At 42.7% G+C, this 21,899-nt stretch overlaps 1 protein-coding gene across 5 annotated transcripts in view; it reads left to right on the forward strand.

Moving 5' to 3' along the window:
• Window positions 1-21,899, forward strand: part of CLEC16A (C-type lectin domain containing 16A) — a 188,080-nt gene that overhangs the window by 54,744 nt on the left and 111,437 nt on the right. For 4 of the 5 annotated variants that reach the window (XM_090023182.1, XM_090023177.1, XM_090023180.1 and 1 more), the window contains exons 11-13: window positions 2,849-2,978; window positions 12,281-12,381; window positions 18,579-18,701. In XM_090023182.1, coding sequence (XP_089879308.1) covers window positions 2,849-2,978; window positions 12,281-12,381; window positions 18,579-18,701 — 354 coding nt within the window. The remainder of the gene's footprint in view (window positions 1-2,848; window positions 2,979-12,280; window positions 12,382-18,578; window positions 18,702-21,899) is intronic. The other variant, XM_090023179.1, reaches the window with a different exon arrangement.

A 21,899-nucleotide genomic window follows, 5' to 3' on the forward strand; every position in this document is an offset into this window, starting at 1 on the left:
TGCTTTGTTGTAATGTAACAGCTGTGGCCAGAAAACAGTAATTACTCTGGATCTCAAGATGGCTAGAATAGATGCATGGCGTATGGCATACTGTACAGTGGATCAGTAGCAACCTGATTAAATCACACCCAGTGATGCAGCTTTACAGTGTTTGCATGGGCAAGGGGGATAGGACTGTGTAGATTGACCAGTTCACACAGGGCTTCTCTAACTTCTGCATACCTGTAAAGTCAGTACCACTTGACCCAGCTGCCAGAAGATCAGTTCTGTGCAGATATGTAGACAGGCTAACTGGAGAAGCAGTGGAAATTGCTAGCTTCTTCAGTTTGCTGGTTAAAGGTTTCATTTTGTGTGGCACAGTGTTTTGGTTTTGTATGTTTAATCTTTTTGGTAAATTTTGAAACAAAGCCTTCTTCCTTTTTAAGAGATGAAATGCTTAATTTTAGTATTAAGCTGAAACAATTTTGTGACTCAGCTAGCTTCAGGTGATCCAAATCTGCACTTTTGACATACAATCAAAAACTTGGTCTAAGTTCACTAGCTGGTCCTTAGAGCATAAATTTTCAGGTAAAAAGTTTGCTTTTCATCATATTAATGTCTTTTATGCACAGATAGATTTAAGGATAGTGGTTTGGGGGGAAAAACATCCTATTTTAACTCACACTTAGCATTTTGTTAAAGGGCTCTCTCTTTTTTTTTATTTCCTCAGCACTGTAGAGGAAATGATTACTTACATTAGCAACTTATTTTGTGGACTTTGAAATTTAATTAATGCAAATGCTAATGATACAGAGAGGGCCCAAGTATTTAATGCCTTTTTTAATTCAGTTTTCATGAATAGAATCAGCTACCAGATGCTGAGTGCAGTTGGCAGCAAGGATGCAGGAGACAAATAGCCTAGAGTAGTGGAAGAACAGGTTAGAGATTATATGGACAAGCTAGATGCTTTCAAGTTGGCACAGCCAAATGGGATATACCCTCATATATGGAAAGAATTGGCTGACGTAACTTCAAAGCCATTGGCTAACAAGGATCTATCTGAGGTCTGGTGGTATTAACATCTTTATTAATAGATTTGGACAATGGAGTTAAATGTATGCTTAGCAAATTTATGCATGATTTCAAGCGGGGTGGAGTTGCAGACACTTTGGAGGGGGAGGACTAGGATCTAGAATGACTTGAATAGAGTAAAGAAATGGTCTGCAGTCAATCAGATTAGATTCATCAAGGACAAGTTTAAAGTCCTTCATTTGGGATAGAAAAATTGCATGCCCAAATACAGCCCGGGGAATGACTGGCTATGTTGTAGTACTGTAGAGAAGTACCTAAGGCTTACAGTAGATCAGTGGTGCTCCTTGGTGGACCAGTTGGGCAGTGTCCAGGTTGTCCACAGGCTGGATGTGTCAGTGGCCCTGTTCCAGTGCCCAGGGCAGGTGTGACGAGGCCCCATCTGGCTGCATACAGGGGAACTGGTGGCAGCCTGGCCCAGTTCAGCCCCATGTGGAGGAAGGGGGTATGGCCTGGTCCCAATTCAACTGGGCAGGGGAAAAGGAAACATGACCTGGCCCCAACCTGGCAGTGTGGAAAGAAGGGGTTATGACCTGGCTGTGTTGGCAGAGGGGGTATGGAAATGTGGCAGCAGGTGGGGAGGGTGGCCACTGCTCCACCTCCGACAAATTTCTCAACCCATGTGGAGCCTTGCAGTAGACCATAAGATGAGTATGAGCCAACAGTTGGCTCCTGTTACGTACGTGTACGCACACCCCGATAGTATACTGGGCTGTATTAACTGGAGTTTTTTGCAGGTCCAGGGAAGTAATTTTTCTTCTCTGTTTGACACTGGTGATGCTGAACTTGGAATACTTGTCCAGTTTTCATCCCCACACTGAGCCATACATGCGGACAGATTGGAAAGAGTCTAGCAGAGAGCAACAGAAATTACTAGAGAGCTGGGAAGCATAACTTGCGAGGGAAGCCTGAAAGAGCTAGGGTTCTTTAATCTGGAGACAAGAAAACTGCGGGGGGATTTGTTAAGAGTCTTTAAATATCTGAAAGGTGATTATAGAGAAGATGGAAATGAGCTTTCCTCTGTGGCCATGGGCTCAAGCTACAGCAGGGAGAATTTAAATTGGAGGTTAGGGAGAACCTTTTTACTAGCTGAGTGTTCAAGTATTGGAACCTAATGAGGTTGTGGAAACTCCATTCCTGGAAATTTTCAAGAGCATGTGGGACAGACACTTGGATGGAATAGCTGAATCGGGGATGATCTTCTCTTGAGCACAGGGATGGACTAGATGACCTTGCGAGGTTCCTTCCTGCCCTACTTTCCTGTGATTTTTAACATTCATTCTTAAACCTGGTTTCTCTGCATTGTTGTAGCATTCTTGCATTGTATAATTCTTCATATTGTTTCCCTTCCTCCTCATTTCTTCCCTAGTGAGGCATTATATATCAACATTTTCCTTATGGTTTGGGCATAGAGTGAACTGTTTTACTTTCAGTTACCTCGGTTGCTCTTAGAGAACATATTTGGCAAAGCTGAGTTTCAAAATGATAAAATCCAAGTTTTTTAAAATAGTTTTGTAATGGCTTTTATGTACTAGACCAAAGATACTATTTATGAACTTACAAGTGGATTTTTCTTATGATGGCTAAATTATTCTAACATCAGGCAGTTTTTTGATATTTTTGTGGCTGTAGCAGGAAAACTAGAATACCTCTAGTTCCTCACAGATCTAATAGATGAGCAGTGTATTCCTTGCTTCTGATCCATGTTTTTGTCAGTCACAAACTGAAACTCAAGTCTTCATCTAAACTTTTCCTTTTCTTTTTTTCCGCTCTTGTTAAGAAATAGAAATGGTAATCATGGAGAGATGCAAGATGTCTGAATTGTCTGTTTCTGCTGTGACAGAGCAGAACACGACAGATGAAGAAAAAAGTGCAGCTGCCTCTGGAAGTGAAATGACCAATTGGAACAGGTATGAAAACTCTAATACTTGGCCCAGTTCCTATTTTGTTTCTCTTTAGTTCTTTTTCCTGTCCAGTTTTGGATTTTTCCAACATGGCTCATCAAAAACATTCTTGGATTATGATTATTTCTACTTTCGTGTGTGAACAAAAAGAAAATGTGTGTTAAGGGGCTGATGTATCCATTTCCCAGACTAAAGTGTGTTCCTTAGGGTAAAAACAGACTTTGGCAAATGAAGTGGATCAGCTGTGCCTGGGGCATGTTCCTGCTCAGCCAATCTGCTTTGTGTGAAATGCACATCACCCTGCATCCCATCTATTGATCTTGAAGAACAATGTTTCCCCACTTCCAGAAATGCACCTCTGGCAGTCTCTGGGGTTCATTGAGTTTGTGCCCCCATAGATTTTAATGGTGGTAGGAAGCAATAGAAGTAGATACCCATACCTTTTGTAGTGCCACAATTTGGCTGTAACACAAGGTACTAATAAATAGTGCTGCTGTATTGCAGTGGACGTCTATTGGCTTCATAGTGGGAGTGCTTACTATTAAAGTTCAAAGGATGGAAGTCAGCTAAGAGTACAAATTTTATGGATTTCCAATGGCAAACCCTTATAGAATAGAACTTGGGGAAAGCAATCTCACCTGTTCTGTGGAAGCTCAGCAGATGAGAGTGTGAAATCTTATTTCAATTAATGGCACAAATGCTTGGTCTTTAAGTTTTGTGTTGCAAATTTTTCCCTGTAAAGCTAATACGTTCTGGAGTTGACTTTTAGCATAGTAAAACATTTGGGTGAGAAATTGGCAAAAACTGAAGTTTGACTGCACATAAAGAAACTTAACCACAAAACATCCAGCTCCAAGGACTTTACTATCTCACTGGAGGCCAGACAGAGAGAGCATGTCTGCATTAACATCATGGAGATGCAAAAATAAGCAGCTAATGAGCAAGACGTTTTTAGTTTCTCACTTTTGACATGAAATCAATCAAAAATAGCTCCAGGTGTACACTCTAGAACTGTACCTAGGTGTTGGACTGGAACATCATCCTTTTTTTTTTTTTTCAAGTCTTCAAAATGAAGAATCTCTAGATGATTGATTATTCTAATGCTTGGCATATATCTGCGTTTCAAGACAGTTGAAGGGAAATAGTGATCTAAGGGCGAAAAAAGTCACCAGTACAAAAAAACCTGGTGTCCTATAGCAGGAATAGATCCTACCACATTAGCCAGAAATATCCCTAGACTTGGCAAACTAAAATACTACATAAAATCTTTGGATAATACAAACTGTTCAGTTACTAGGTTAATAATCCATTAAAATCTGTGCTGTGTCTTTGACAGTTAGTAATTTAATTCAGCCACAGCATAAAACTTACATAAATATTGCTGTGTTCCTCAACATTTTTTTAAAAAGTTTTTTACATATTTTGATTATCCTCTAATTGATCACTGCCACCATCTAATCAAAGATTAGATCTCCTAGCAGGTCCAACACAATGGTGGAAAATAAGAATATATAAAGTTATTGTGCAGTAGCTATTGGCAGATTTGACTTTTTAATTACTTCCAAAGTACATTCAGCTTTAGAAAACACTAGATCTATCAAATTTTTCATATATAAACTTGTTTTTTTGAGATCCATTGATATAATACAAAGACAAATCAGCTTGAATCTAATTGGAACCAGCATAACATTTCCATACATTTACAAATCCTGTCTGAGCTGTGAAATAGACCACATACTGATTGTTGTTCATGGGAACAAATACTGTGTAGCAGATAAACAGATTTGATAACACAATACCTGCTTCATATTACGTAGCAAAATGGCAAACATTGAATTATTTTGAACTTTATTGTACAGTAGACAAAGATGGATAGATAGGGAAGAGCTATTCTGATCATAAAACTCATGGACAGATGTGCTATTTGAAGGGCTCCAAGTACCTTTGAAATGCAGATGCTTACAGCTAAAGTGCTTCAGAAGTGACCCATGAAAAAAGAGCAACAGCTTTGAAACGTTTCCTTTTTTTTTAGCACTTCCTGAAACATCTGCAGCCTTCAGTGTTTCTTGTGTACTCACTCCCACAAGGGAGGAGGGGAGTGGGGCAGAAAGCCAACTAGCACTCTTATGTGCACTATCTTTGGGAGACTTACTGTATGCCTTCACTGCCATTTTGAAGTTCTCTGTAATTTGGGGTCCTTCAAATGCATGTCCGTCTATCCTCAAAATTCATTCCCATACATGTACCAGGTTCTTGGTTCCTCCTAGGCTGTCAGATGCAAAGATGGACAGAGGAGGGAAGCTTTTAAGCCATCTTTTAGCCCCTCTTTTGTCTTGTTTGGCTTCCAGCATAAATTTGAATAGGCACAATGGCTGTTCTTGACCCATGCTTATCAGCTGGTTTACCAACTAGTAGTTGCTGAAGTCATCAAAACCTGCAAATTTCTCTTCAAGCAAAATCAAAGATCATATGATAGAGGGATTTGGTCAAACGAGCTCTGGCTCTAGTGTATTTAATATAATTATGGCCCTATTATTGTCTAGTAGTTTTGTTAATTATGGAACCTGGGATGTTTGAGTTCTCTTCCAAATTATGACCTTTTATTGACCATCTGTTAGCTTATTTAGTATGGTACTAAAATGTGCTTTGAGAAACTTGGTGAAAGGTGTTCATGTTTACAATTCAAAGCTTCTATTTTAATATATATTTAGATATTTTTAAGACTTTCTTGATACAGCTAGATTTGTTTATCTCGTAACCTGGAGTAAAAATGTAGTATGGAAAACTGATTTCAGTAGCTTGATTTTTAGGTATGCACAGCATTTTTCACTATTTCTTGTTGTATTAGTTAATCACAGAAAATGGTGTGTTTGGTGCCTAAGGCAAAAGATGCTCTACATATTCCAGGCCAGTCCACTCACTTTAATGTAGCACCAAATTACTCTGGCACTTCTGTTGTCACAGAGTAGACAAGATAATTTTCTCATTTTGAATGGAATTTAAGAAATTGCAAAAACCTGTTTAACCCTCATCCATTCTCATAAAACCATAACCATTGTTGTTCTCATAGGCTAAGTTGAGACCAACAATGTGGAATTGCAGGGTAGCAGGGGGTAACTTGTTACCCCACCCACATGAACAAAATGGAACCAGTGACAACAGTATAAATGTACCAAAAACTATTTATTAAACGTGCAGATTGCTTAAAAGAGTATTTATGATGATTTGAACCCAAAATATTATTTAACTAGAACTCTAAAACTTGTTTTTAGTTTCAAAATGTGAATGAATAATTTGCTAAGTCTGCAGTTCACGCTGTTTTCAAACTAACAGTTACTTCCAAAAACATTTCCTAACTGTTTTAACTAAATATTGCATTCCTCACAAAGCAGCAGTGATGTACTGTGGTGCACACAAGCAAATCACTTACAATCTTTGCATCGTTTCTGTGTTTTGTGGTCATCTGTCCTTGGACAAAAAACACAATGTCCACTCATGCTTGCAAAAGGTTCTACTTGAGTGCATCGTGGCAATTTGTAATTTGGGGCAGTCATACTATTCTTGACAGACATAGACAGATTACGTGTATCCATCATTCTTTGTTTTATTTGTCTGTCGATCAGCTGTTCTCCAAGCTCCTGCAAGAAAAAGTGCCATCTTCTTAAATGTGATCTTTGCTTCCAGTTTGTATTGTGTCCTTGCCAAATGATGAGGCTGGCAATGGCAGCCACATTCTGCATATCGAAAAAGTGTCATTGGCCACCCGTTGATTTTTTCAGTCTGCAGGTGGTCATATAGACTAAGTGGTCAAGGTTATCCACCCCACCCTTGTTTTTATTGTAGTCATGGATGTTGTCTGGCTTTCTTTGCTCTGCACCCACTGACAGGTCATGGTGTGTGTTTGACAGCAACAGAACAACTTTGGACTTCTTTGGAACATAGGAAACTAGGGTGAGTTCCCCATCAAAAGCAAAAATGGATGAAAAAGTTTCCCTTCTTCGATTTGCTTATATTTCGTTTGGGATATCGGTTTTGTTTTTCTGAATCGTACCCATATAGGTAAATTCCTGCTGTAACAGTCCTTCTGCCAGGTCAGTACTTGTGAAGAAATCGTCACCCACAATATTCCTTCCCGTCTTGTACCAGGGACAAACCAATTTTTCAATGACCTGGGTACCAAGGTTACCTTGGCATGGAGCTTCTGGTTGCTTGCCCAGGTAGATGTCTCCATACAAGGGGATTGATGCTGCTGCATCGCAGCATCACCGAATTTTCAAGCCATATTTGGCAGGCTTGCTGGGCCTGTACGGTCTGAAGGGACACAGCGACCCCTGAACACAGTGAGTTGCTCATCAACCATCAGGGGTATTCCTGGAATATACCAGTTCCTGAGCTGCTCCATAAATTGTGTCCAAATACCTCTGAAGGCAGCAAGCTTGTCCACAGCTCTCCTTTCCTCACTTGTCAGTTTGTTGTCAAATCTCAGGTAGCTGTTAATTTGACAGAATCATTTTAAACTCATGGTGGCACGGAAGCACGGACATTTGGTGCGTTGCTCCCACAACTCCTCCAGTGCCTTGTGACTACCGTGGTATAGACCACTCAGCAGTAGGAGGCCAATGTATGGTTTCAGCTGTTTCATCCAGCTTTTCACACTCCTTTCCATTTTCAGGATGGCTGTCATTCCACTCCCTGAATCTTCTTTCTGCCTCTTTGTTTGTTTCTCTTTTAGGTCAGGATATCTTGTGAGAAACAGGTGGAACGTTTCCACCACTGTGTCTTTATTACTTTCTCTTGTTGGCCCAGCACTTTCATGGACTATGTCCTTGGCTGATCTCCAATGATGTATTAGCTGTGGAATTTTTTCCCACACTCTGCCATTCCTTCCTGTAAAGGTGTCGTCATCTGAAGTGTTTTCTGGGGGTGATGGCAGTGGTGCTGCTCCGTGTCCTGCTGTAGCTCTCCTCGGTCTGCCACAGTGGCCCTGGGCTGGTCCTCTTCCCTTTCCCACTGGAAGTGTTGGTATCACTTCTGCTTGTGGCACTAACTCCTCCTCATCTGATCTGAATGCATCTTCCATAGATGCATGGTCTTCTTGCTCTGAACAGTCTCCCATATCTGGAATAAAGTCAGCATCCTCACTGCCTTGGGATAAGATTTCATCAGTGGACGTGTCGCTGTCATCCCCGGTTACCTGTGCAAGACAGGCTTCAGCACTGAGTATGTGCTGCCTTCTCATCCTGGACTGCAGAAAAAATAGAAAAAATTGATTACTGCTGAATGCATATAAGTAACTATCAAAGACAAGGCTGTCCACCTATGCTGTGACAGAAGCAATTCTGCCCTGCCTCTCCTCCTGGGCACAGAAGCCAGAGACCAACATCTACCCTTTGCAGGCAGACCGAATGTGGGTGGATGCTGTTTGTAAACCACACATGCAGGGGGTTACTGAGAGCAGGTAAAATGGGCATGGGGATGTCAAGCCCTTACTGTTGAGGTGGGCTTCATGTCTTCACTTCCAGCAAAGGCAGGGCAAAAAGGAGAGCAGAGGTGGATTTGGGTGTGGCAAAGGGTTTGTTTGGGGGGTTTTTTGTGGCAAAGGGCAGGGTGTTTTGATGACCTTGCAGCCTGCAAAAGGGATTACCATATTTTCTGCAAAAGCAGAGTGGAGGATGACCATCCACTAGTTATCATGGATACCTGAAGTGGACATGAATGAGGTGTGAATGAATGCTGACCTTTCAGATGCATCCACTCAAAGTGGCCAAACAGGCCTGTCATTTATACAGCAATTGCACTGGGGTAACAAGTTACCCCAATGCCTTAACATGGGCTATGGGTAAGTTGTTATATGGAAAAACGCATTCATACCTGGGGTTGCATGTTACCCTCGGCAGTTTTTCATCCACAGAGAGCAAACCATTCATGTAAGATGGCTGTTCTTTGGGGATATTGTACACTGCGGTGCCAGTGACAGTGTCCTAAAAAGAAAAAAAAAATAGAATTGATTAACTTTAAGTTACTGCACAAAATATGTGTCTGGGGTAGGAAATTACCCCATGGGAATGTCTGAAGGTTAAGGGTTTAGGGAAGTGTAACTGGTGAATTAGTTTGTCTGAATGGCTTGCAGAGATGTGTTAAAGATGATTACACAAGGGATAATACTTAACGTTTGGCTGTGCTGTGCAGGTAGTGATATTAGTTAACTAGTGTTAAGGATTGGAAGAGTGCAGTGAAGCTGGTTCGCTTGGTGACAGCTTCTGTTATGTGTTATATTCCTTTGTGAGGGGGTCTTGTGTGGGGATGGGTGCAGTACTGCCTTCATCTGACTTTAACTGAGTAGGTGCTAAAGGATTTCACTATTACATTTGCGGGACTGGATGATCTTCATCCGAGAGTGCTGAAGGAGCTGGCCGAATTCATTTCAGAACCCCTGGCGAAACTCTTCCACAACTCGTGGCACTCTGGAGAAGTCCCTGAGGACTGGACAAAAGCCAATGTGCCCATCCACAAGAAGGGCAGGAGGGAGGACCTGGGTAACTAGAAGCCAATCAGCCTAACTTCCATCCTAGGAAAAATCCTAAAAAACTTCATCAAGGAGTCTATCTGCGATAAGCTTGCAGAAAGTAAGATTCTGAATGGCAGCCATGTCACGAGCAGATCTTACTTTGCCAACCTCATCTTCTATGGCCAGGTAACTCACCACCTGGACACGAGAGCAGGTTGACATTGTATACCTTGACTTACAAAAGGCCTTTGATTTAGTATCCCACAATGTCCTCACGAGAAAATTGGAGGATTGTGGGCTTAACTCCAAGACAGTCAGGTGGTTGAGAAACTGGCTGCAGGATGGAACCCAGAGAACTGTAGTGAATGGATCTGTCATCCTGGTAAGAAATGGGCAGTGGTGTCCCACAGGGGTTGGTGCTCGGTCCAGTACTTTTCAACATCTTTAGTGATTTGGATGTGAGGGTGAAGAGCTCACTAGCCAAGTTCGTGGACAGCACTAAGTTATGGGGGAGCGTGATCACGCTTGAAGATAGGCTACAGACACAGGCGGAACTAGACAGCCTAGCAAGTTGGGCGGAATCAGAATCTGATGAAGTTCAGCATTGAGAAATGTAAAGTGCTCCACCTTGGGATGAACAACCCCCAACATACATACAGGCTTGGCAGAACCAAAGTGACTAGCATCATGAATTAAGGGAACTTGGGGGTAATAGTAGACCACAGTAGGAATTTGAGTTGGCCAGATGTAGCCAGTAGAGCAAATAATACTCTGGCATGCATGAATCGATGCATCTCCAGCAAAACCAAGGAAGTGATTATTCTGTTCTACTCGGCACTGATGAGATGGCAGCTGGAGTACTGCATCAAGTTCTGGGCACCATGCTTTAAGAAGGAGGTGGACAAGCTCAAGAGAGTCCAAAGAAGATCCACCCATATGATCAGAGTCTTAAAAGGCAAGCCATATGAAAGGCTGAGGGATGAGGGAAAGGATGAGGGATCTGGGACTCTTCAGCCTGAGGAAAAGAAGGCTGAGAGGGGACCTGGTAGCAGCTTACTGCTACACTAGGGGAGTACATCAAGAGCTCAGTGAGCAACTATTTACCAGGGCACCCTAGGGGAAAACAAGGAGTAATGGCTGCAAACTCCTGGAAGATCAATTCAGGCTCAACATTACGAAAAACTTCTTCGTAGTCATGCTGTCCAGACTGTGGAATAAGCTCCCTTCAGAGGTGGTGCAATCGCTTACTCTGGAAATCTTCAAGAGGAGACTGGATGGTCACCTTGCTGGGGTCACCTGATCCCTAGTCATTTTTACTGCTTAGTGAAGGGTGCTGGGCCCGATGATCTTCCAAGATCCCTTCTGGCCTTACAGTCTATGAATGTCAGGGGTTGTCAACCAGGGGTACGCGTACCCCTAGGGGTACTTTGAAAGGTCCCAGTGGGTACGCGGGGGTGGGTGGGGATGGAGTGCTGCCACCCTGCGCTGCTGCCTCACAGACAAAGGAGCAGGGCGAAAGCAGGGCTGCACAGACACCGCACTGCTGCCACTTGCCATGCCCCTGCTCGGGATTGGGTTGCTCACTACCCCCCTCATGGGGGTTCACTTACTAAAAAGGGGGCTGCGGGGGGTATACTTATTAAAAAGGATTGAAAACCCTTGCATTATATGGATGGTTGTTTCCATTCAAATGTAATGTTTTCATGGCTCTCAAAAAGGTTTTATATACTTAGCCTTTAGATTTCGTTAACAATGAAAAACGAGAATTCTTGTCCCTGTTAAAACCAAGTTCCAGGTTCTGCTATTGGCTTGACTGACTTGCTCAGCAGCTTGGGACATATTATTTAAGCTCTCCCTCATTTACAGAATGGTGTCCTTGGCTGTACTGACTGTTTGTCACTTTCAAAAAACTAATCAATCTAAAACAAGGCAGAAATCTGCCTTACTGCTGACCTAGCCCAGTTTTTCCCAACATTTTCCAACCCAAGGCACACTTACATAAATAAAATTTTTCTGCAGCACACCTGTTAAGGCATTCCCCACTCTCATATCTATTGTAACTTATTGCCACGGCAATATTCCGCGGTGCACCTGTTCATTTCTGACGGCACACTGGTTGGGAAACACTGACCTAGCCTCCTCTGAAATGTTGTCTCTAACTCTAAATTTCTACCTTTTAAACATGTATTTGACACTGAATTGATTTTTGATATTGATATAGATGAAAAACATGAAATGAAAAGTTACTATATGAAATGTGGGTCCATTTTAACTAGGATAAGGCTGCTAAGCAGGCCTTAAAGGGTTGGACAGTTACTTCAGCTGGCGGACCACTTAATGTGTTTTGGCGAGTTGTGGAGGGCCATGCACAAAATCTTTTTCAGAAGATACAATTTTAACAAATCATAGATAAAAACAAAAAACAAATCCTGTACTAAAAATAAAACATGTATTGCAACCCCTGGCATGTATGTCGGAGCATGCCACAAGGGTGTTTTGCTTTTTGTAAGTGCCTTGGTGTAGACAACAGGATACGGACTGGGGCTGCACTGACATAATAAGGATTGGGCCCCTTGCAGCTCCCCTTCTGTCTGCCTGGAGGTGCTCGTACATCTGCTGCTGGCAACAAGCCTGTAGGACCTGGGCATGGTGGGAGGGAAGAAGCCCCCTGGGGCGGGTAAGACTGACCACCCTCCTTTCCCTTCCCTGTTCCATTTGTAGGTAACAATACAGGCTATATTACAGTAACCCAGTTCTTCTAGCATTATAATCATCATTCTGAAATTGCTGTCTTTCACAGGCCTTTTCTTGACATGGTATATAATGCACTGGACTGTACTGAAGATGACTATTATGCCCTCTTTGTACTTTGTCTCCTATATGCAATGTCTCACAATAAAGGTAAGAGAGGTAATTTTGTATACTCATAATGTCTTTTCCCCAGAGAAGAAAATGAAATGATGCTTGACTCAGTGGCTTTAGTTTGGTAAGGTTGTGGTAGGATTTTTTTTCTAGGTACTTTAGCCACAAGAACTAACCCCTCCTAAACCCCTCCTATTTTTCAAAGAATGCTGTGTGTAGATTGTGCCATTTTTCTCTAGTAAATTTCCTAGAACTGCAACTGAATGCTTCATTTTTACTTAGATTAAGTCACTTGAATTTAGTGCTCTAAATGGTACTAAACCAATTCCATTCAGTACAATAAATAAGTGAGGATCATCTAAATACAGACTAGCGAGACTCCAACTTGGTGGTATTTTGACATTTGTTTGGGTTTATATAACTGTATTATGTGTAAGCCAAGGGAGAATCAAGCTGTTCATTTTGGAAGAGTACTATGTTCATTGCTGTAAACTATCAAGAGACAAGGATTTTTGTCTATTGCCCACACAAATCTTTGCTTCTCACATATTTCCTAGCCCATCACAGCTGTAACATTGCTTCAGCACTACCAAAACAAGCTGTCAAATCATTTTTGTTAATGGTACCCAATTATGTGAGTATTCAACATCCACTACATATGTTGTACCATAGTTGTTTGAACTGTACGGCGTTTGTGAAGATTATTTCACTGGGATTAAATATCCTGTTCCTTGCATGCACAGAATTCACTTTGGACTTCAATAGGTCATGTCAGATAAAATGCTGCAAACATTGTTTGTACCACATAAAGCTGAATGTCTATGTTATGTAAAGGTTTTGATAGAAATATTGACACATGATAATTATAATAAACTTGCTCATCTAAATGAGTTTTCATGTTTCCAGTAGAACATTTTACTTGCATCTCTTAAAACATGCTAAATAAAAAATTCAGCTTCAACAAGTGGACTTTTATTGAATTTCAGTTTCCCGCTCCTGAAATAGACTTAAATTATAACTGGAAATAAATTTTGAACAGAAGGATTTAAGGCAATAGTGCCTCAACATAAGGGTATTGATATGGTATGTGAGGGCATTTTTCTTAACACCTTTTTTTAAAGGTTCAGAGAAGAAAAAGAAAAGTGAATCAACAGAGAAGTCTTGGAAAGCGAGGGTGACGACTATATGTTTAAATATTTTTGTATTAGTTTCCTTTGTCATAGTTAAGTTAGTTGGGTTCTAGTCTGCAGTTCCAGTGGAGTGCACTTTGTGGGGCTTTGTGTGGGCAGGCTTTACTGTGGATAATCCTTATAACTAGATCTCTGAGAGAGCCATTATTGGCTCTTCACTGTCATTTGCGGTCTGGTTCTCCAATAGGGACACAGAAAATATCCGTTTAACCTCTTCTGATTTATATCAGTTAAGTGGTTAACTGGTAGCTCATGTCTAGTTTAGTGACCTCCAGCAGGAATGGCCGCACATCCTTATGTTTTCACTCTGCTCCTGGCACTGTGTGGGCATCAGGCCACTGGTGAGGAGCCATGGGCAGGGGGTGGCAGGTGCAGCTGAGCCACTAGGCAGTACTGCCTAGCTGCAGAGCCATGGCTTCCCCTTGCTTCCATGTGCTGAGGCTGCGGATGGAACCAGAGCTGTGGATCTCTCCTGTGCCCGTATCTCGCTGCCACCATGGAGGAAAGAAGGGAGGGAAGTGCTGGGCTCCCCACAGGGATCAGGTGGGGTTTTTCTACCACAGCTTTGAGACTCCCAGCCATGCAGGGAATCTGCATGGTCCCCCTGAAGTGGCAGGGCCTGGGCAGGGTGACTTATTCCCTGCACCTCCGACTGCACTTGTACCACTGTGATGTGGACATGGAAGTCGTCTTCATACTGCAGGGCTGGGCCCTTTCCAGTTTGCCTTGGGGTAAGGGAGAATCCAGTCCCAGTGGGACAGCCGCTGCCAGGCATGCTGCATCTTTCCTCTTTGGCTGAGTCAGCCATGTGCTCAGTCCTGCTTCAGGACTGGGCCAGGTCCCGAGTGGCCCCAGCATCACGGGCAGGAAGGGGAAGGATGCAGTGTGTCCAGTGGAGGATGTCCCAGTGGGACTTCCCCCCCCTCCCCCCCCTTTCTCCTGGAGTGGTCTGGGGAGAGTCCAGCAGCTGGCAGGAGATGCATGTAGCCCATTGCCTTGCCCAGGCCCTGCTACTGCAGCGGGGCCAGGCAGACCCACCATGCGGCCAGGAGTTTCACTGCTGCAGTGGGAAGACTGCTTGATCCTTGTGGGGGGCCTGGCACCTTTCTCCTTCCTTCCCTGTGGTTACAGGATCCATGCACAGGGAAGATCTGCAGCCCCGGCTCCATCTGCACCCCAGCCTCTGCCTGTGGGGGCAAGGGGAAGCTGTGGCTCTGCAGCTGGGCTGTGACCCTAGTGTCTTGGCTGCACCCATGGCTCCTGTGGAACTGATAAACCTCTTTAAAAGAAGAAAATATCCGTCCTCCTGCCCAGAAGCTGACCAGAAAAGGAGCCCCCAGAGGTGGGGGTGCTGCAGATCACCATGGAATGCAGAGACTGAGAAGAGTCAAGGTCTTGAAGCCAGAGGTCTGCCCTTTGTGAAGCTGCGTTGGGGCTGGCTGCAGGGGGTCCTCTCAGGAGGGGGAGAACAAATAAGGTTTCTATTTGGGGAAGTCCTGAGGAAGAGCTTTCCCCTTCCCCCCTGAAGGGGCAGGGAGATCTCTTTTCCTGACACTAACATGTGTAAAGTTCTGTAATACACTTTTTGAGGGTTTAGGACAGTTCAGCAGAGAAAATTTAACTAGCTGAAAACTCGTTAGAAAATTATGTTAAAGTGGTTAAAGGCTTACTTGCTGAGTGGCTACATTTACTGCAGAACTGCTGCCGGAAAAATGGTTGATAACACAAACTTATTGTATATTAGATAGCTTGTGGATTAATATCTGGGATCTATTAGAAAAAAAAGATTTGAAAGCCTTACTTGTTCTGCAATATGCCCCACTTTGTGGCTTAGTGAAGTTTGCAGTCATAAAGCTTTAGCTTTCTACATTTGCCATTCATTTTGAAGGACGTTTATTAAAATTAGACTGCCAAGGCTTTTGGAAAATAAAGGTTTTTTCAAAATCTTTTAATTGCAATAAGGGAAATCAGATACAGTCAGCTTTGGAACGAACATGTGAAGCTAGTTTGAAAATTACTTGAAATATATTTTCTATATTTCAAGTAACAAAAATTCTTTCTACTAGAACAGGTGAACAGGTAGGCATTTTAGAAATTCCAGCGTGGCTGACAGATATCAAAAGCAGTTACCATTCACGCTGATCCTCTAGTAGTTTATTCCATTGACAAGGTTTTGTTATTTGTAAAAAAACAAAACAAAACAAAAACCCCCACTAGAATGTTTTTGAGTGGATTCTATGCTTATCTTCTGAAAAAAGCCTCAAAATTGATTTTGGTGGGGGATTTAAATCCTTTAAGCCACCAAGGCTGATTTTAGTATTTCTTTTGCTCAGTCTGTTCTGGTGGCCTCTAGTTTGGGTTGTGAACCCAAACTGAACTAGTTTGCATTGTGGTGCCATATGTATGTCACATGGGGCTCGCTTCTATGAGTGTTATATCACTGCTCAGAACTCATGAAACTTCTTGACACCTACCCTGTAGATACAACCTCAGGTGTTGATCTTAGTTGCTCTAAATGAAGCAACTCTGACGGAAGCATGTCAGGTAACATCACTTTCTCATGCCTGCTTTAGCTGCTTTCCTTGTTAACAGTGCATCTATACATCTGTATGCTTTTTTGAATTATGATAAGTTTGGGGTAAATTTTCATGGTGCAGTGTTACTATTTAGTATTATGCTTCCCCTTTATGCAACATGGACTGTCCAGTAGACTTTACAGATTTTCTGGGTTTGAAAAAGGGCAAGCTAACAAACTCCTCCTGTGATTTCTTTTTTTGTGTCCATTAATTTTGTAAATGCCAGATTTGAGCTGTTGTCAAATAGGATGGAATACTTGGTGCTGAATGCCATGATCTTGATTGTCAGCGCAAATAGGATGCACATTCCTTTTGGGACTTGTGCAGGTTGGATAGATTTGACTTTTGTGGCTTGGAGGTAGGGGGATAATATCAAATGGTTACTTCTGCAGAAGTTTCTAGCAAAGCTTTGTTTACAGGAGAATCACATATGGTTTTTGCTAGCTAGCAGTGTTGGGACAAAGTGATAATGCAAAAGTGTGGGAAGAATTTCAAGTTGAAGCTAGACTCTGTCAGACCTTCAGGTGAAGATGTGATAGGATCTGATATGGAATCGCAACAATTTTTCTTTTTGCCATGTCATAGCTACATGGTAGGAAGTGCAATTGTTGCATTTTGCTTGGGATCCTATTACATCATATTGCTGGTTCAGGGCAATCCCACAACAGTTCAGAATGTTTTTAAAATGCTAATTTTGTATTTGAAAGCTCTGAATTTATTTTGTAAATCATGTTTGCGCACCTAATAATGCAAACACTGGGTGGCACCTGCAACACCCTTGAAAAGATTTCAAGGCATGCCAGGGTGCTGTGTCACCACGATTTGAAGATCACTGCTGAAGAAAGTACCTAACTTCTGCATAGCAGACATTTGTTGTCATCAGCAGTGGTATGGGAACTAGACTGTTCTGCTAGTGAGTGGGCCTCAAAACATCCTGTACTGCCATTATGGTATTTATAGAACACTTAAAAATGATTCTCAAATATGCCTTTTTTTCTCTTTTTTTTTGTTTTCTTTTTTGCAGTATGGTCTAGTACAGGGGTGGGCAAAATGCAGCCTGCCAGGCCATTCCATCCAGCCCACGGGGCCTCTAAAAAAATTTAGAAAATTAATATTTGTCTGTCCTGGGCTGCCTGTCATGCGGCCCTCGATGGCTTGCCAAAACTCAGTAAGCGGCCCTCTGCCCAAAATAATTGCCTGCCCCTGGTCTAGTACTTCAAAATGAATAGACATTGACTAGCTCCTTGTGAACAATTTTGTATGCCTTAATCTTGCTTCAGTATTCAAAGTGTCTGGCAAAGACAGAATTTCACCAGCCAGTTATGGTGGGCATTGTGTTTGCAAAAGTAATATTCAAAGCTGTTCTAAAACATCTGTGCTTTATACAGTGCCAAGCACAACTTACCCTGTTGCAGCCACAAATTAAGTATGTACATTTTACCATAAGTGTTTTTTGTCTGGTCTGGATATGAAGTGAGACCGAAAAATGTTTCTTCCAAAAATGTGTAAATAAAGAGAAAAGTAGTTAAGTATACAGCATTGCAAATGATCTTAAATGTTTATCAACTCACTTGAACACTAGAAATTCAATAAGTGGAGTACATCATTTTTGTCTTTGGGAGCAGTATTTGTTAAGATTGCTCAGAATAAGAACCATGAACACTCAGCAGGCCTAAGCATTTTTTATTATAAAGGGTCTTACTGTACCCAGACTGTTCTGAGAACCAGCCAGTTCTGAGAAATAACTTTGCCATTTTACAGGAATAGCTTGAAAAGACATGTTCTTAATTTCTTGGTATATGCTGACGCAAAAGCCAGTGAGTTTCCAGGGGTACAGGCAACCTGGTTTGAAGGCCACTTGATCAGAACTCCAAAATGTGAAATAGCTGGTTGATAGGATTAAAGCAATTTACCACCTAACAAAAAAAACCCCATTCCTTTTGTTCTTGAGCAGAAGGCAGGGCAGGGTGCCACTTTATAGTTTAAAGTGGTAACCTGCCCTGCCTTCTGCCAAACTGAAGACTGACACAACTAACTGCCTCTTTCTGCAAGTGTTCTTAAGTTAGACTTCATTTGTGACTACTACACTTATCAGCTGGTAGCAAGTGGCATCGTCAATGTTTTATTGTGCTTTTAAGTTCAGTTTTCAAGTTTTACACCTTTAAAATTATGGGATAAAATTTTTTTTAGTTTGCATACAAATAGGTTTTGAGTCTAGGATTTTTAGAGGAATCCAAGGTATTTAGGTATTCAGATATATTCCAGTGGAGTTCGAGATCCCTTAAGATCTTTCTAAAATCCCAACCTGTAAGGGTATATCTTGTCCAGTCTCTTGTTGCTTCCATGCCTTAATCTCTAGGCATTCAGAAGTAACAGTAATACTAGCAGTTCTGTTGTTCTGCCTCGTCAAAGTGACTGTTCCAGTTTAATAATGTTTTGTCATAACAGCTTTTCTTTCTTCCCCCAAAAGGAATTGACCCAACCAAATTGGAGAGGATTCAGCTTCCAACAGAGCATGCTGAAGAGAGAAACTCGTACAACCACGTGCTTGCAGAAAGGTTCATCAGGATAATGAATTATGCTGCTCAACCAGGTAGAGGGTTTTTGATCAGTTCAACTGACTTTTGTGTAGCTATAAACTATGGAAAGATGGCACTTAGTACCCTTAACATTAAGGCTGTCAGGTCCTTTATCCTTCTGGGGAAGGAACTTGGTGCTACACAGTTTCCAGCTACCACATACTACTTGGATAACGTGGACATCTTGCCTGTGAAAGACACATGGTCATCTTCCATTGGAGTTGCTGCATTATTTTTATCTGAGTAATTAATGCTGTGTTCAAGATGAAGCAGGGAGGTCTGTCATACTACTGTGTTGCTAAGCCAACCATTCAGCAAGCAATGACCAGAGAGGGAGCTTCCATTTGTAATTGACTGTAGGATCTAATTTTGCAAGTCAGTGTGCTGAAATATTTCAGTCTGCCTCAATAGTCTCCTCAAACTACTGGTTAACTCTTAACTCCACATACAAATTTTTACAACCTTGTGCCCATTCCTAGGAAATTGACCTTCATTTGTTTGGCTGCAAATTTTTCAGTCTTTTTAAAAATTTTCTTTTAGGTTCAAAATTGTGTGTTTAAGTGACAGTCTATGGGGATGATTTCATAGACGCTTGGGCTGGAAGGGACCCCGGAGTATCATCGAGTCCAGCCCTCTGCCCCAGGGGCAGGAAGTCAGCGGGGGTCATAGGATCCCAGCAAGATAAGCATCCAAATGTGTCTTCAAGGTGTTCAAAGTGGGTGCTTGAACTGCCTCTGGTGGCAGTCTATTCCAAACCGTGGGGGCTTGGACAGTGAAGAAGTTCTTTCTTATGTCCAGCCTGAACCGGTCACAGTGGAGTTTGTGACTGCTCGATCTTGTCATCCCTTGAGGGGCTCTGGTGAACAGTCATTCCCCCAGATACTGATGAGCACCCCGATAAGCTTATAGGTGGCCACCAGATCACCCCTGAGCCTGCTCTTTTCCAGGCTGAATAGCCCCATTGCTCTCAGCCTCTCATCATAAGGTTTGTTTTCCTGACCTCTGATCATGCGCATGGCTCTCCTCTGCACCCTCTCAAGCTTCTCCACATCCTTTTTAAATTGTGGAGCCCAAAACTGGACTCGGTACTCCAGCTGCAGCCTCACCGAGGCCGAGTACAGTGGGAGAATGATGTCCCGGGATCTGCTTGAGAAACATCTGTGGATGCAAGCCAGCGTTTTGCTTGCTTTACTAGCCTCAGCATCACACTGAAGGCTCATGTTCATCCTGTGGTCAACCATGACCCCCAAGTCCCTTTCATCTGTAGTGCTAACAAGCATAGCACTACCGAGCCTATAAGCATGGTGCAGGTTTTTCCTCCCAAGGTGGAGAACCTTGCGTTTTTCGGTGTTGAACACGATCAGGTTCTTGTCCGCCCATTTCATGAGTCTGTCTGTCCAGATCTGCCTGGATCACCCTCCTATCCTCAGGTGTGGATGCTTTCCTTGATTTCTTGCAGCTCCAAATTTCACTCTAATTTGGAGTACTTTGAATTCAGAGTCACTTTAAATAGTACGTCTGTCCAAGGCCTTAAGCTGTGCCAAGCCACATGTTCTGAGAGTGCATATGCTTGCAGAAGGAAGGGATACATTTCATTTCCCCTGTTTAAATAAAAAGCATGTCCATTCCATCATAGAATCATAGGGCTGGAAGGGACCCCAAAGGATCATCGGGTCCAGCCCCCTGTTATGAGCAGGAAGAACATCTGGGATCAGACGACCCCAGCCAGATGACCATCCAGTCTTCTCTTGAAGACCTCTAGGCTAGATGATTGCAGCAACTCTGGGGGAACTTGTTCCATAATCTGGACACCCTAGTTGCAAAGAAGTTTTTCCTAATGTTTAGCCTGAAACTATCTTCCAGGAGTTTGTGGCTGCTGTTTCTAGCTTTCCCGCAGGGCGCCCTGGTGAGCAGTTGTTCACTGAGCCCCTGATGTACACCTCTGATATAGCAGTAAGCCACAATCAGGTCCCTTCTTAGCCTGCTTTTCTTTAGGCTGAAGAGTCCAAGATCCCTCAGCCTCTCCTCGTATGGCTTACCATGCAAGTCCCTGATTATGCACGTGGCCTTTCTCTGGACCCTCTCGAGCTTATGATATAATACGGTTTGCCCAGTAGTGTTGCTTTAGGGATTTTGAATTGCCTCATCCCTATTTTATTTTCCCCTTCCCCTGCCAACACACCTCCAGATGCTCTGGAGAATGGTGGGGTGGGGTTCAGTTGGCTTTATCTTTTTTGATCCATTCTTTCTCCCTCTACAACTTTTGAAGGTTTGCCTCTGAACTCAGTGCTGCAGAGAAAAGACCTAGGGGTTATAGTAGACCATAAGCTGAGTGTGAGCCAACAGTGTGCTCTTCTTGCAAGAAAAGGCCATTAGCATACTGGGTTGTATTAACAGGCATACAGCTTGCAAATCGAGGGAAGTGATTCTGCTGTTCTGTTTGGCACTGGTGAGATCTCAGCTGGAGTACTGTCTAGGTTTGGCTCCCACACTTCAAGAAGCCTGTGAACAGGTTGGAAAGAGCCTAACAGAGAACAATAAAAATGATTCGAGATCTGGAGAGCATGATGTATGGGGAAAGACTGAAAGTACTAGGGTTACTTAGTCTGGGGAAGAGAAGATAGAGGGGGAGATTTTATAAGTCTTCAAATATCTGAAGGGTGGTTACAGAGAGGCAGGAGATAGCCTTTTCTCTGTTGCTGTAAGATACCGGACTCGGAGCAATGGTCTCAAGATGAAGCAGAGGAAATTGTTAGGTTGGAGGTTAGGAAGAGCCTCCTTACCATGAGGGTGATCAAGTATTGGAACAGGCTACCTAGTGAGGTTGTGAAATCTCCATTCCAGGAAATTTTCAAGAGTAGGATGGGCAGACACTTGGCTTGGAATAGGTTAGTCACAGGTGATTTGCCTTGATCAGGGGACTGGACTTTGCAAGGTCCCTTCCAGGCCTACTTCCCTATAGTTAATCATAACTAACCACATAAATATGAGTCTATGTTCGTGACTCAGGTTACCTCTGTTCCAAAACCATTTCCTTCTGTATAAAGTCTTGGTTCTTCTGATATCTGCTCATGAATGCAAGCTGTTACTTTTAGATGAGTGTGGTCACAGCAGAGCTACTGAGCAATTGCTTCCAAAAATCCAAAAACAGTCTCAATTCTGCACAAAATCACTATCTTCCCCGAGTCATGCACAGCCTGAGGGTTTGCTTT

This window comes from Crocodylus siamensis, chromosome 12, assembly GCF_052110815.1.
Source record: "Crocodylus siamensis isolate JL-2025a chromosome 12, ASM5211081v1, whole genome shotgun sequence".
Lineage (NCBI taxonomy): Eukaryota > Metazoa > Chordata > Crocodylia > Crocodylidae > Crocodylus > Crocodylus siamensis.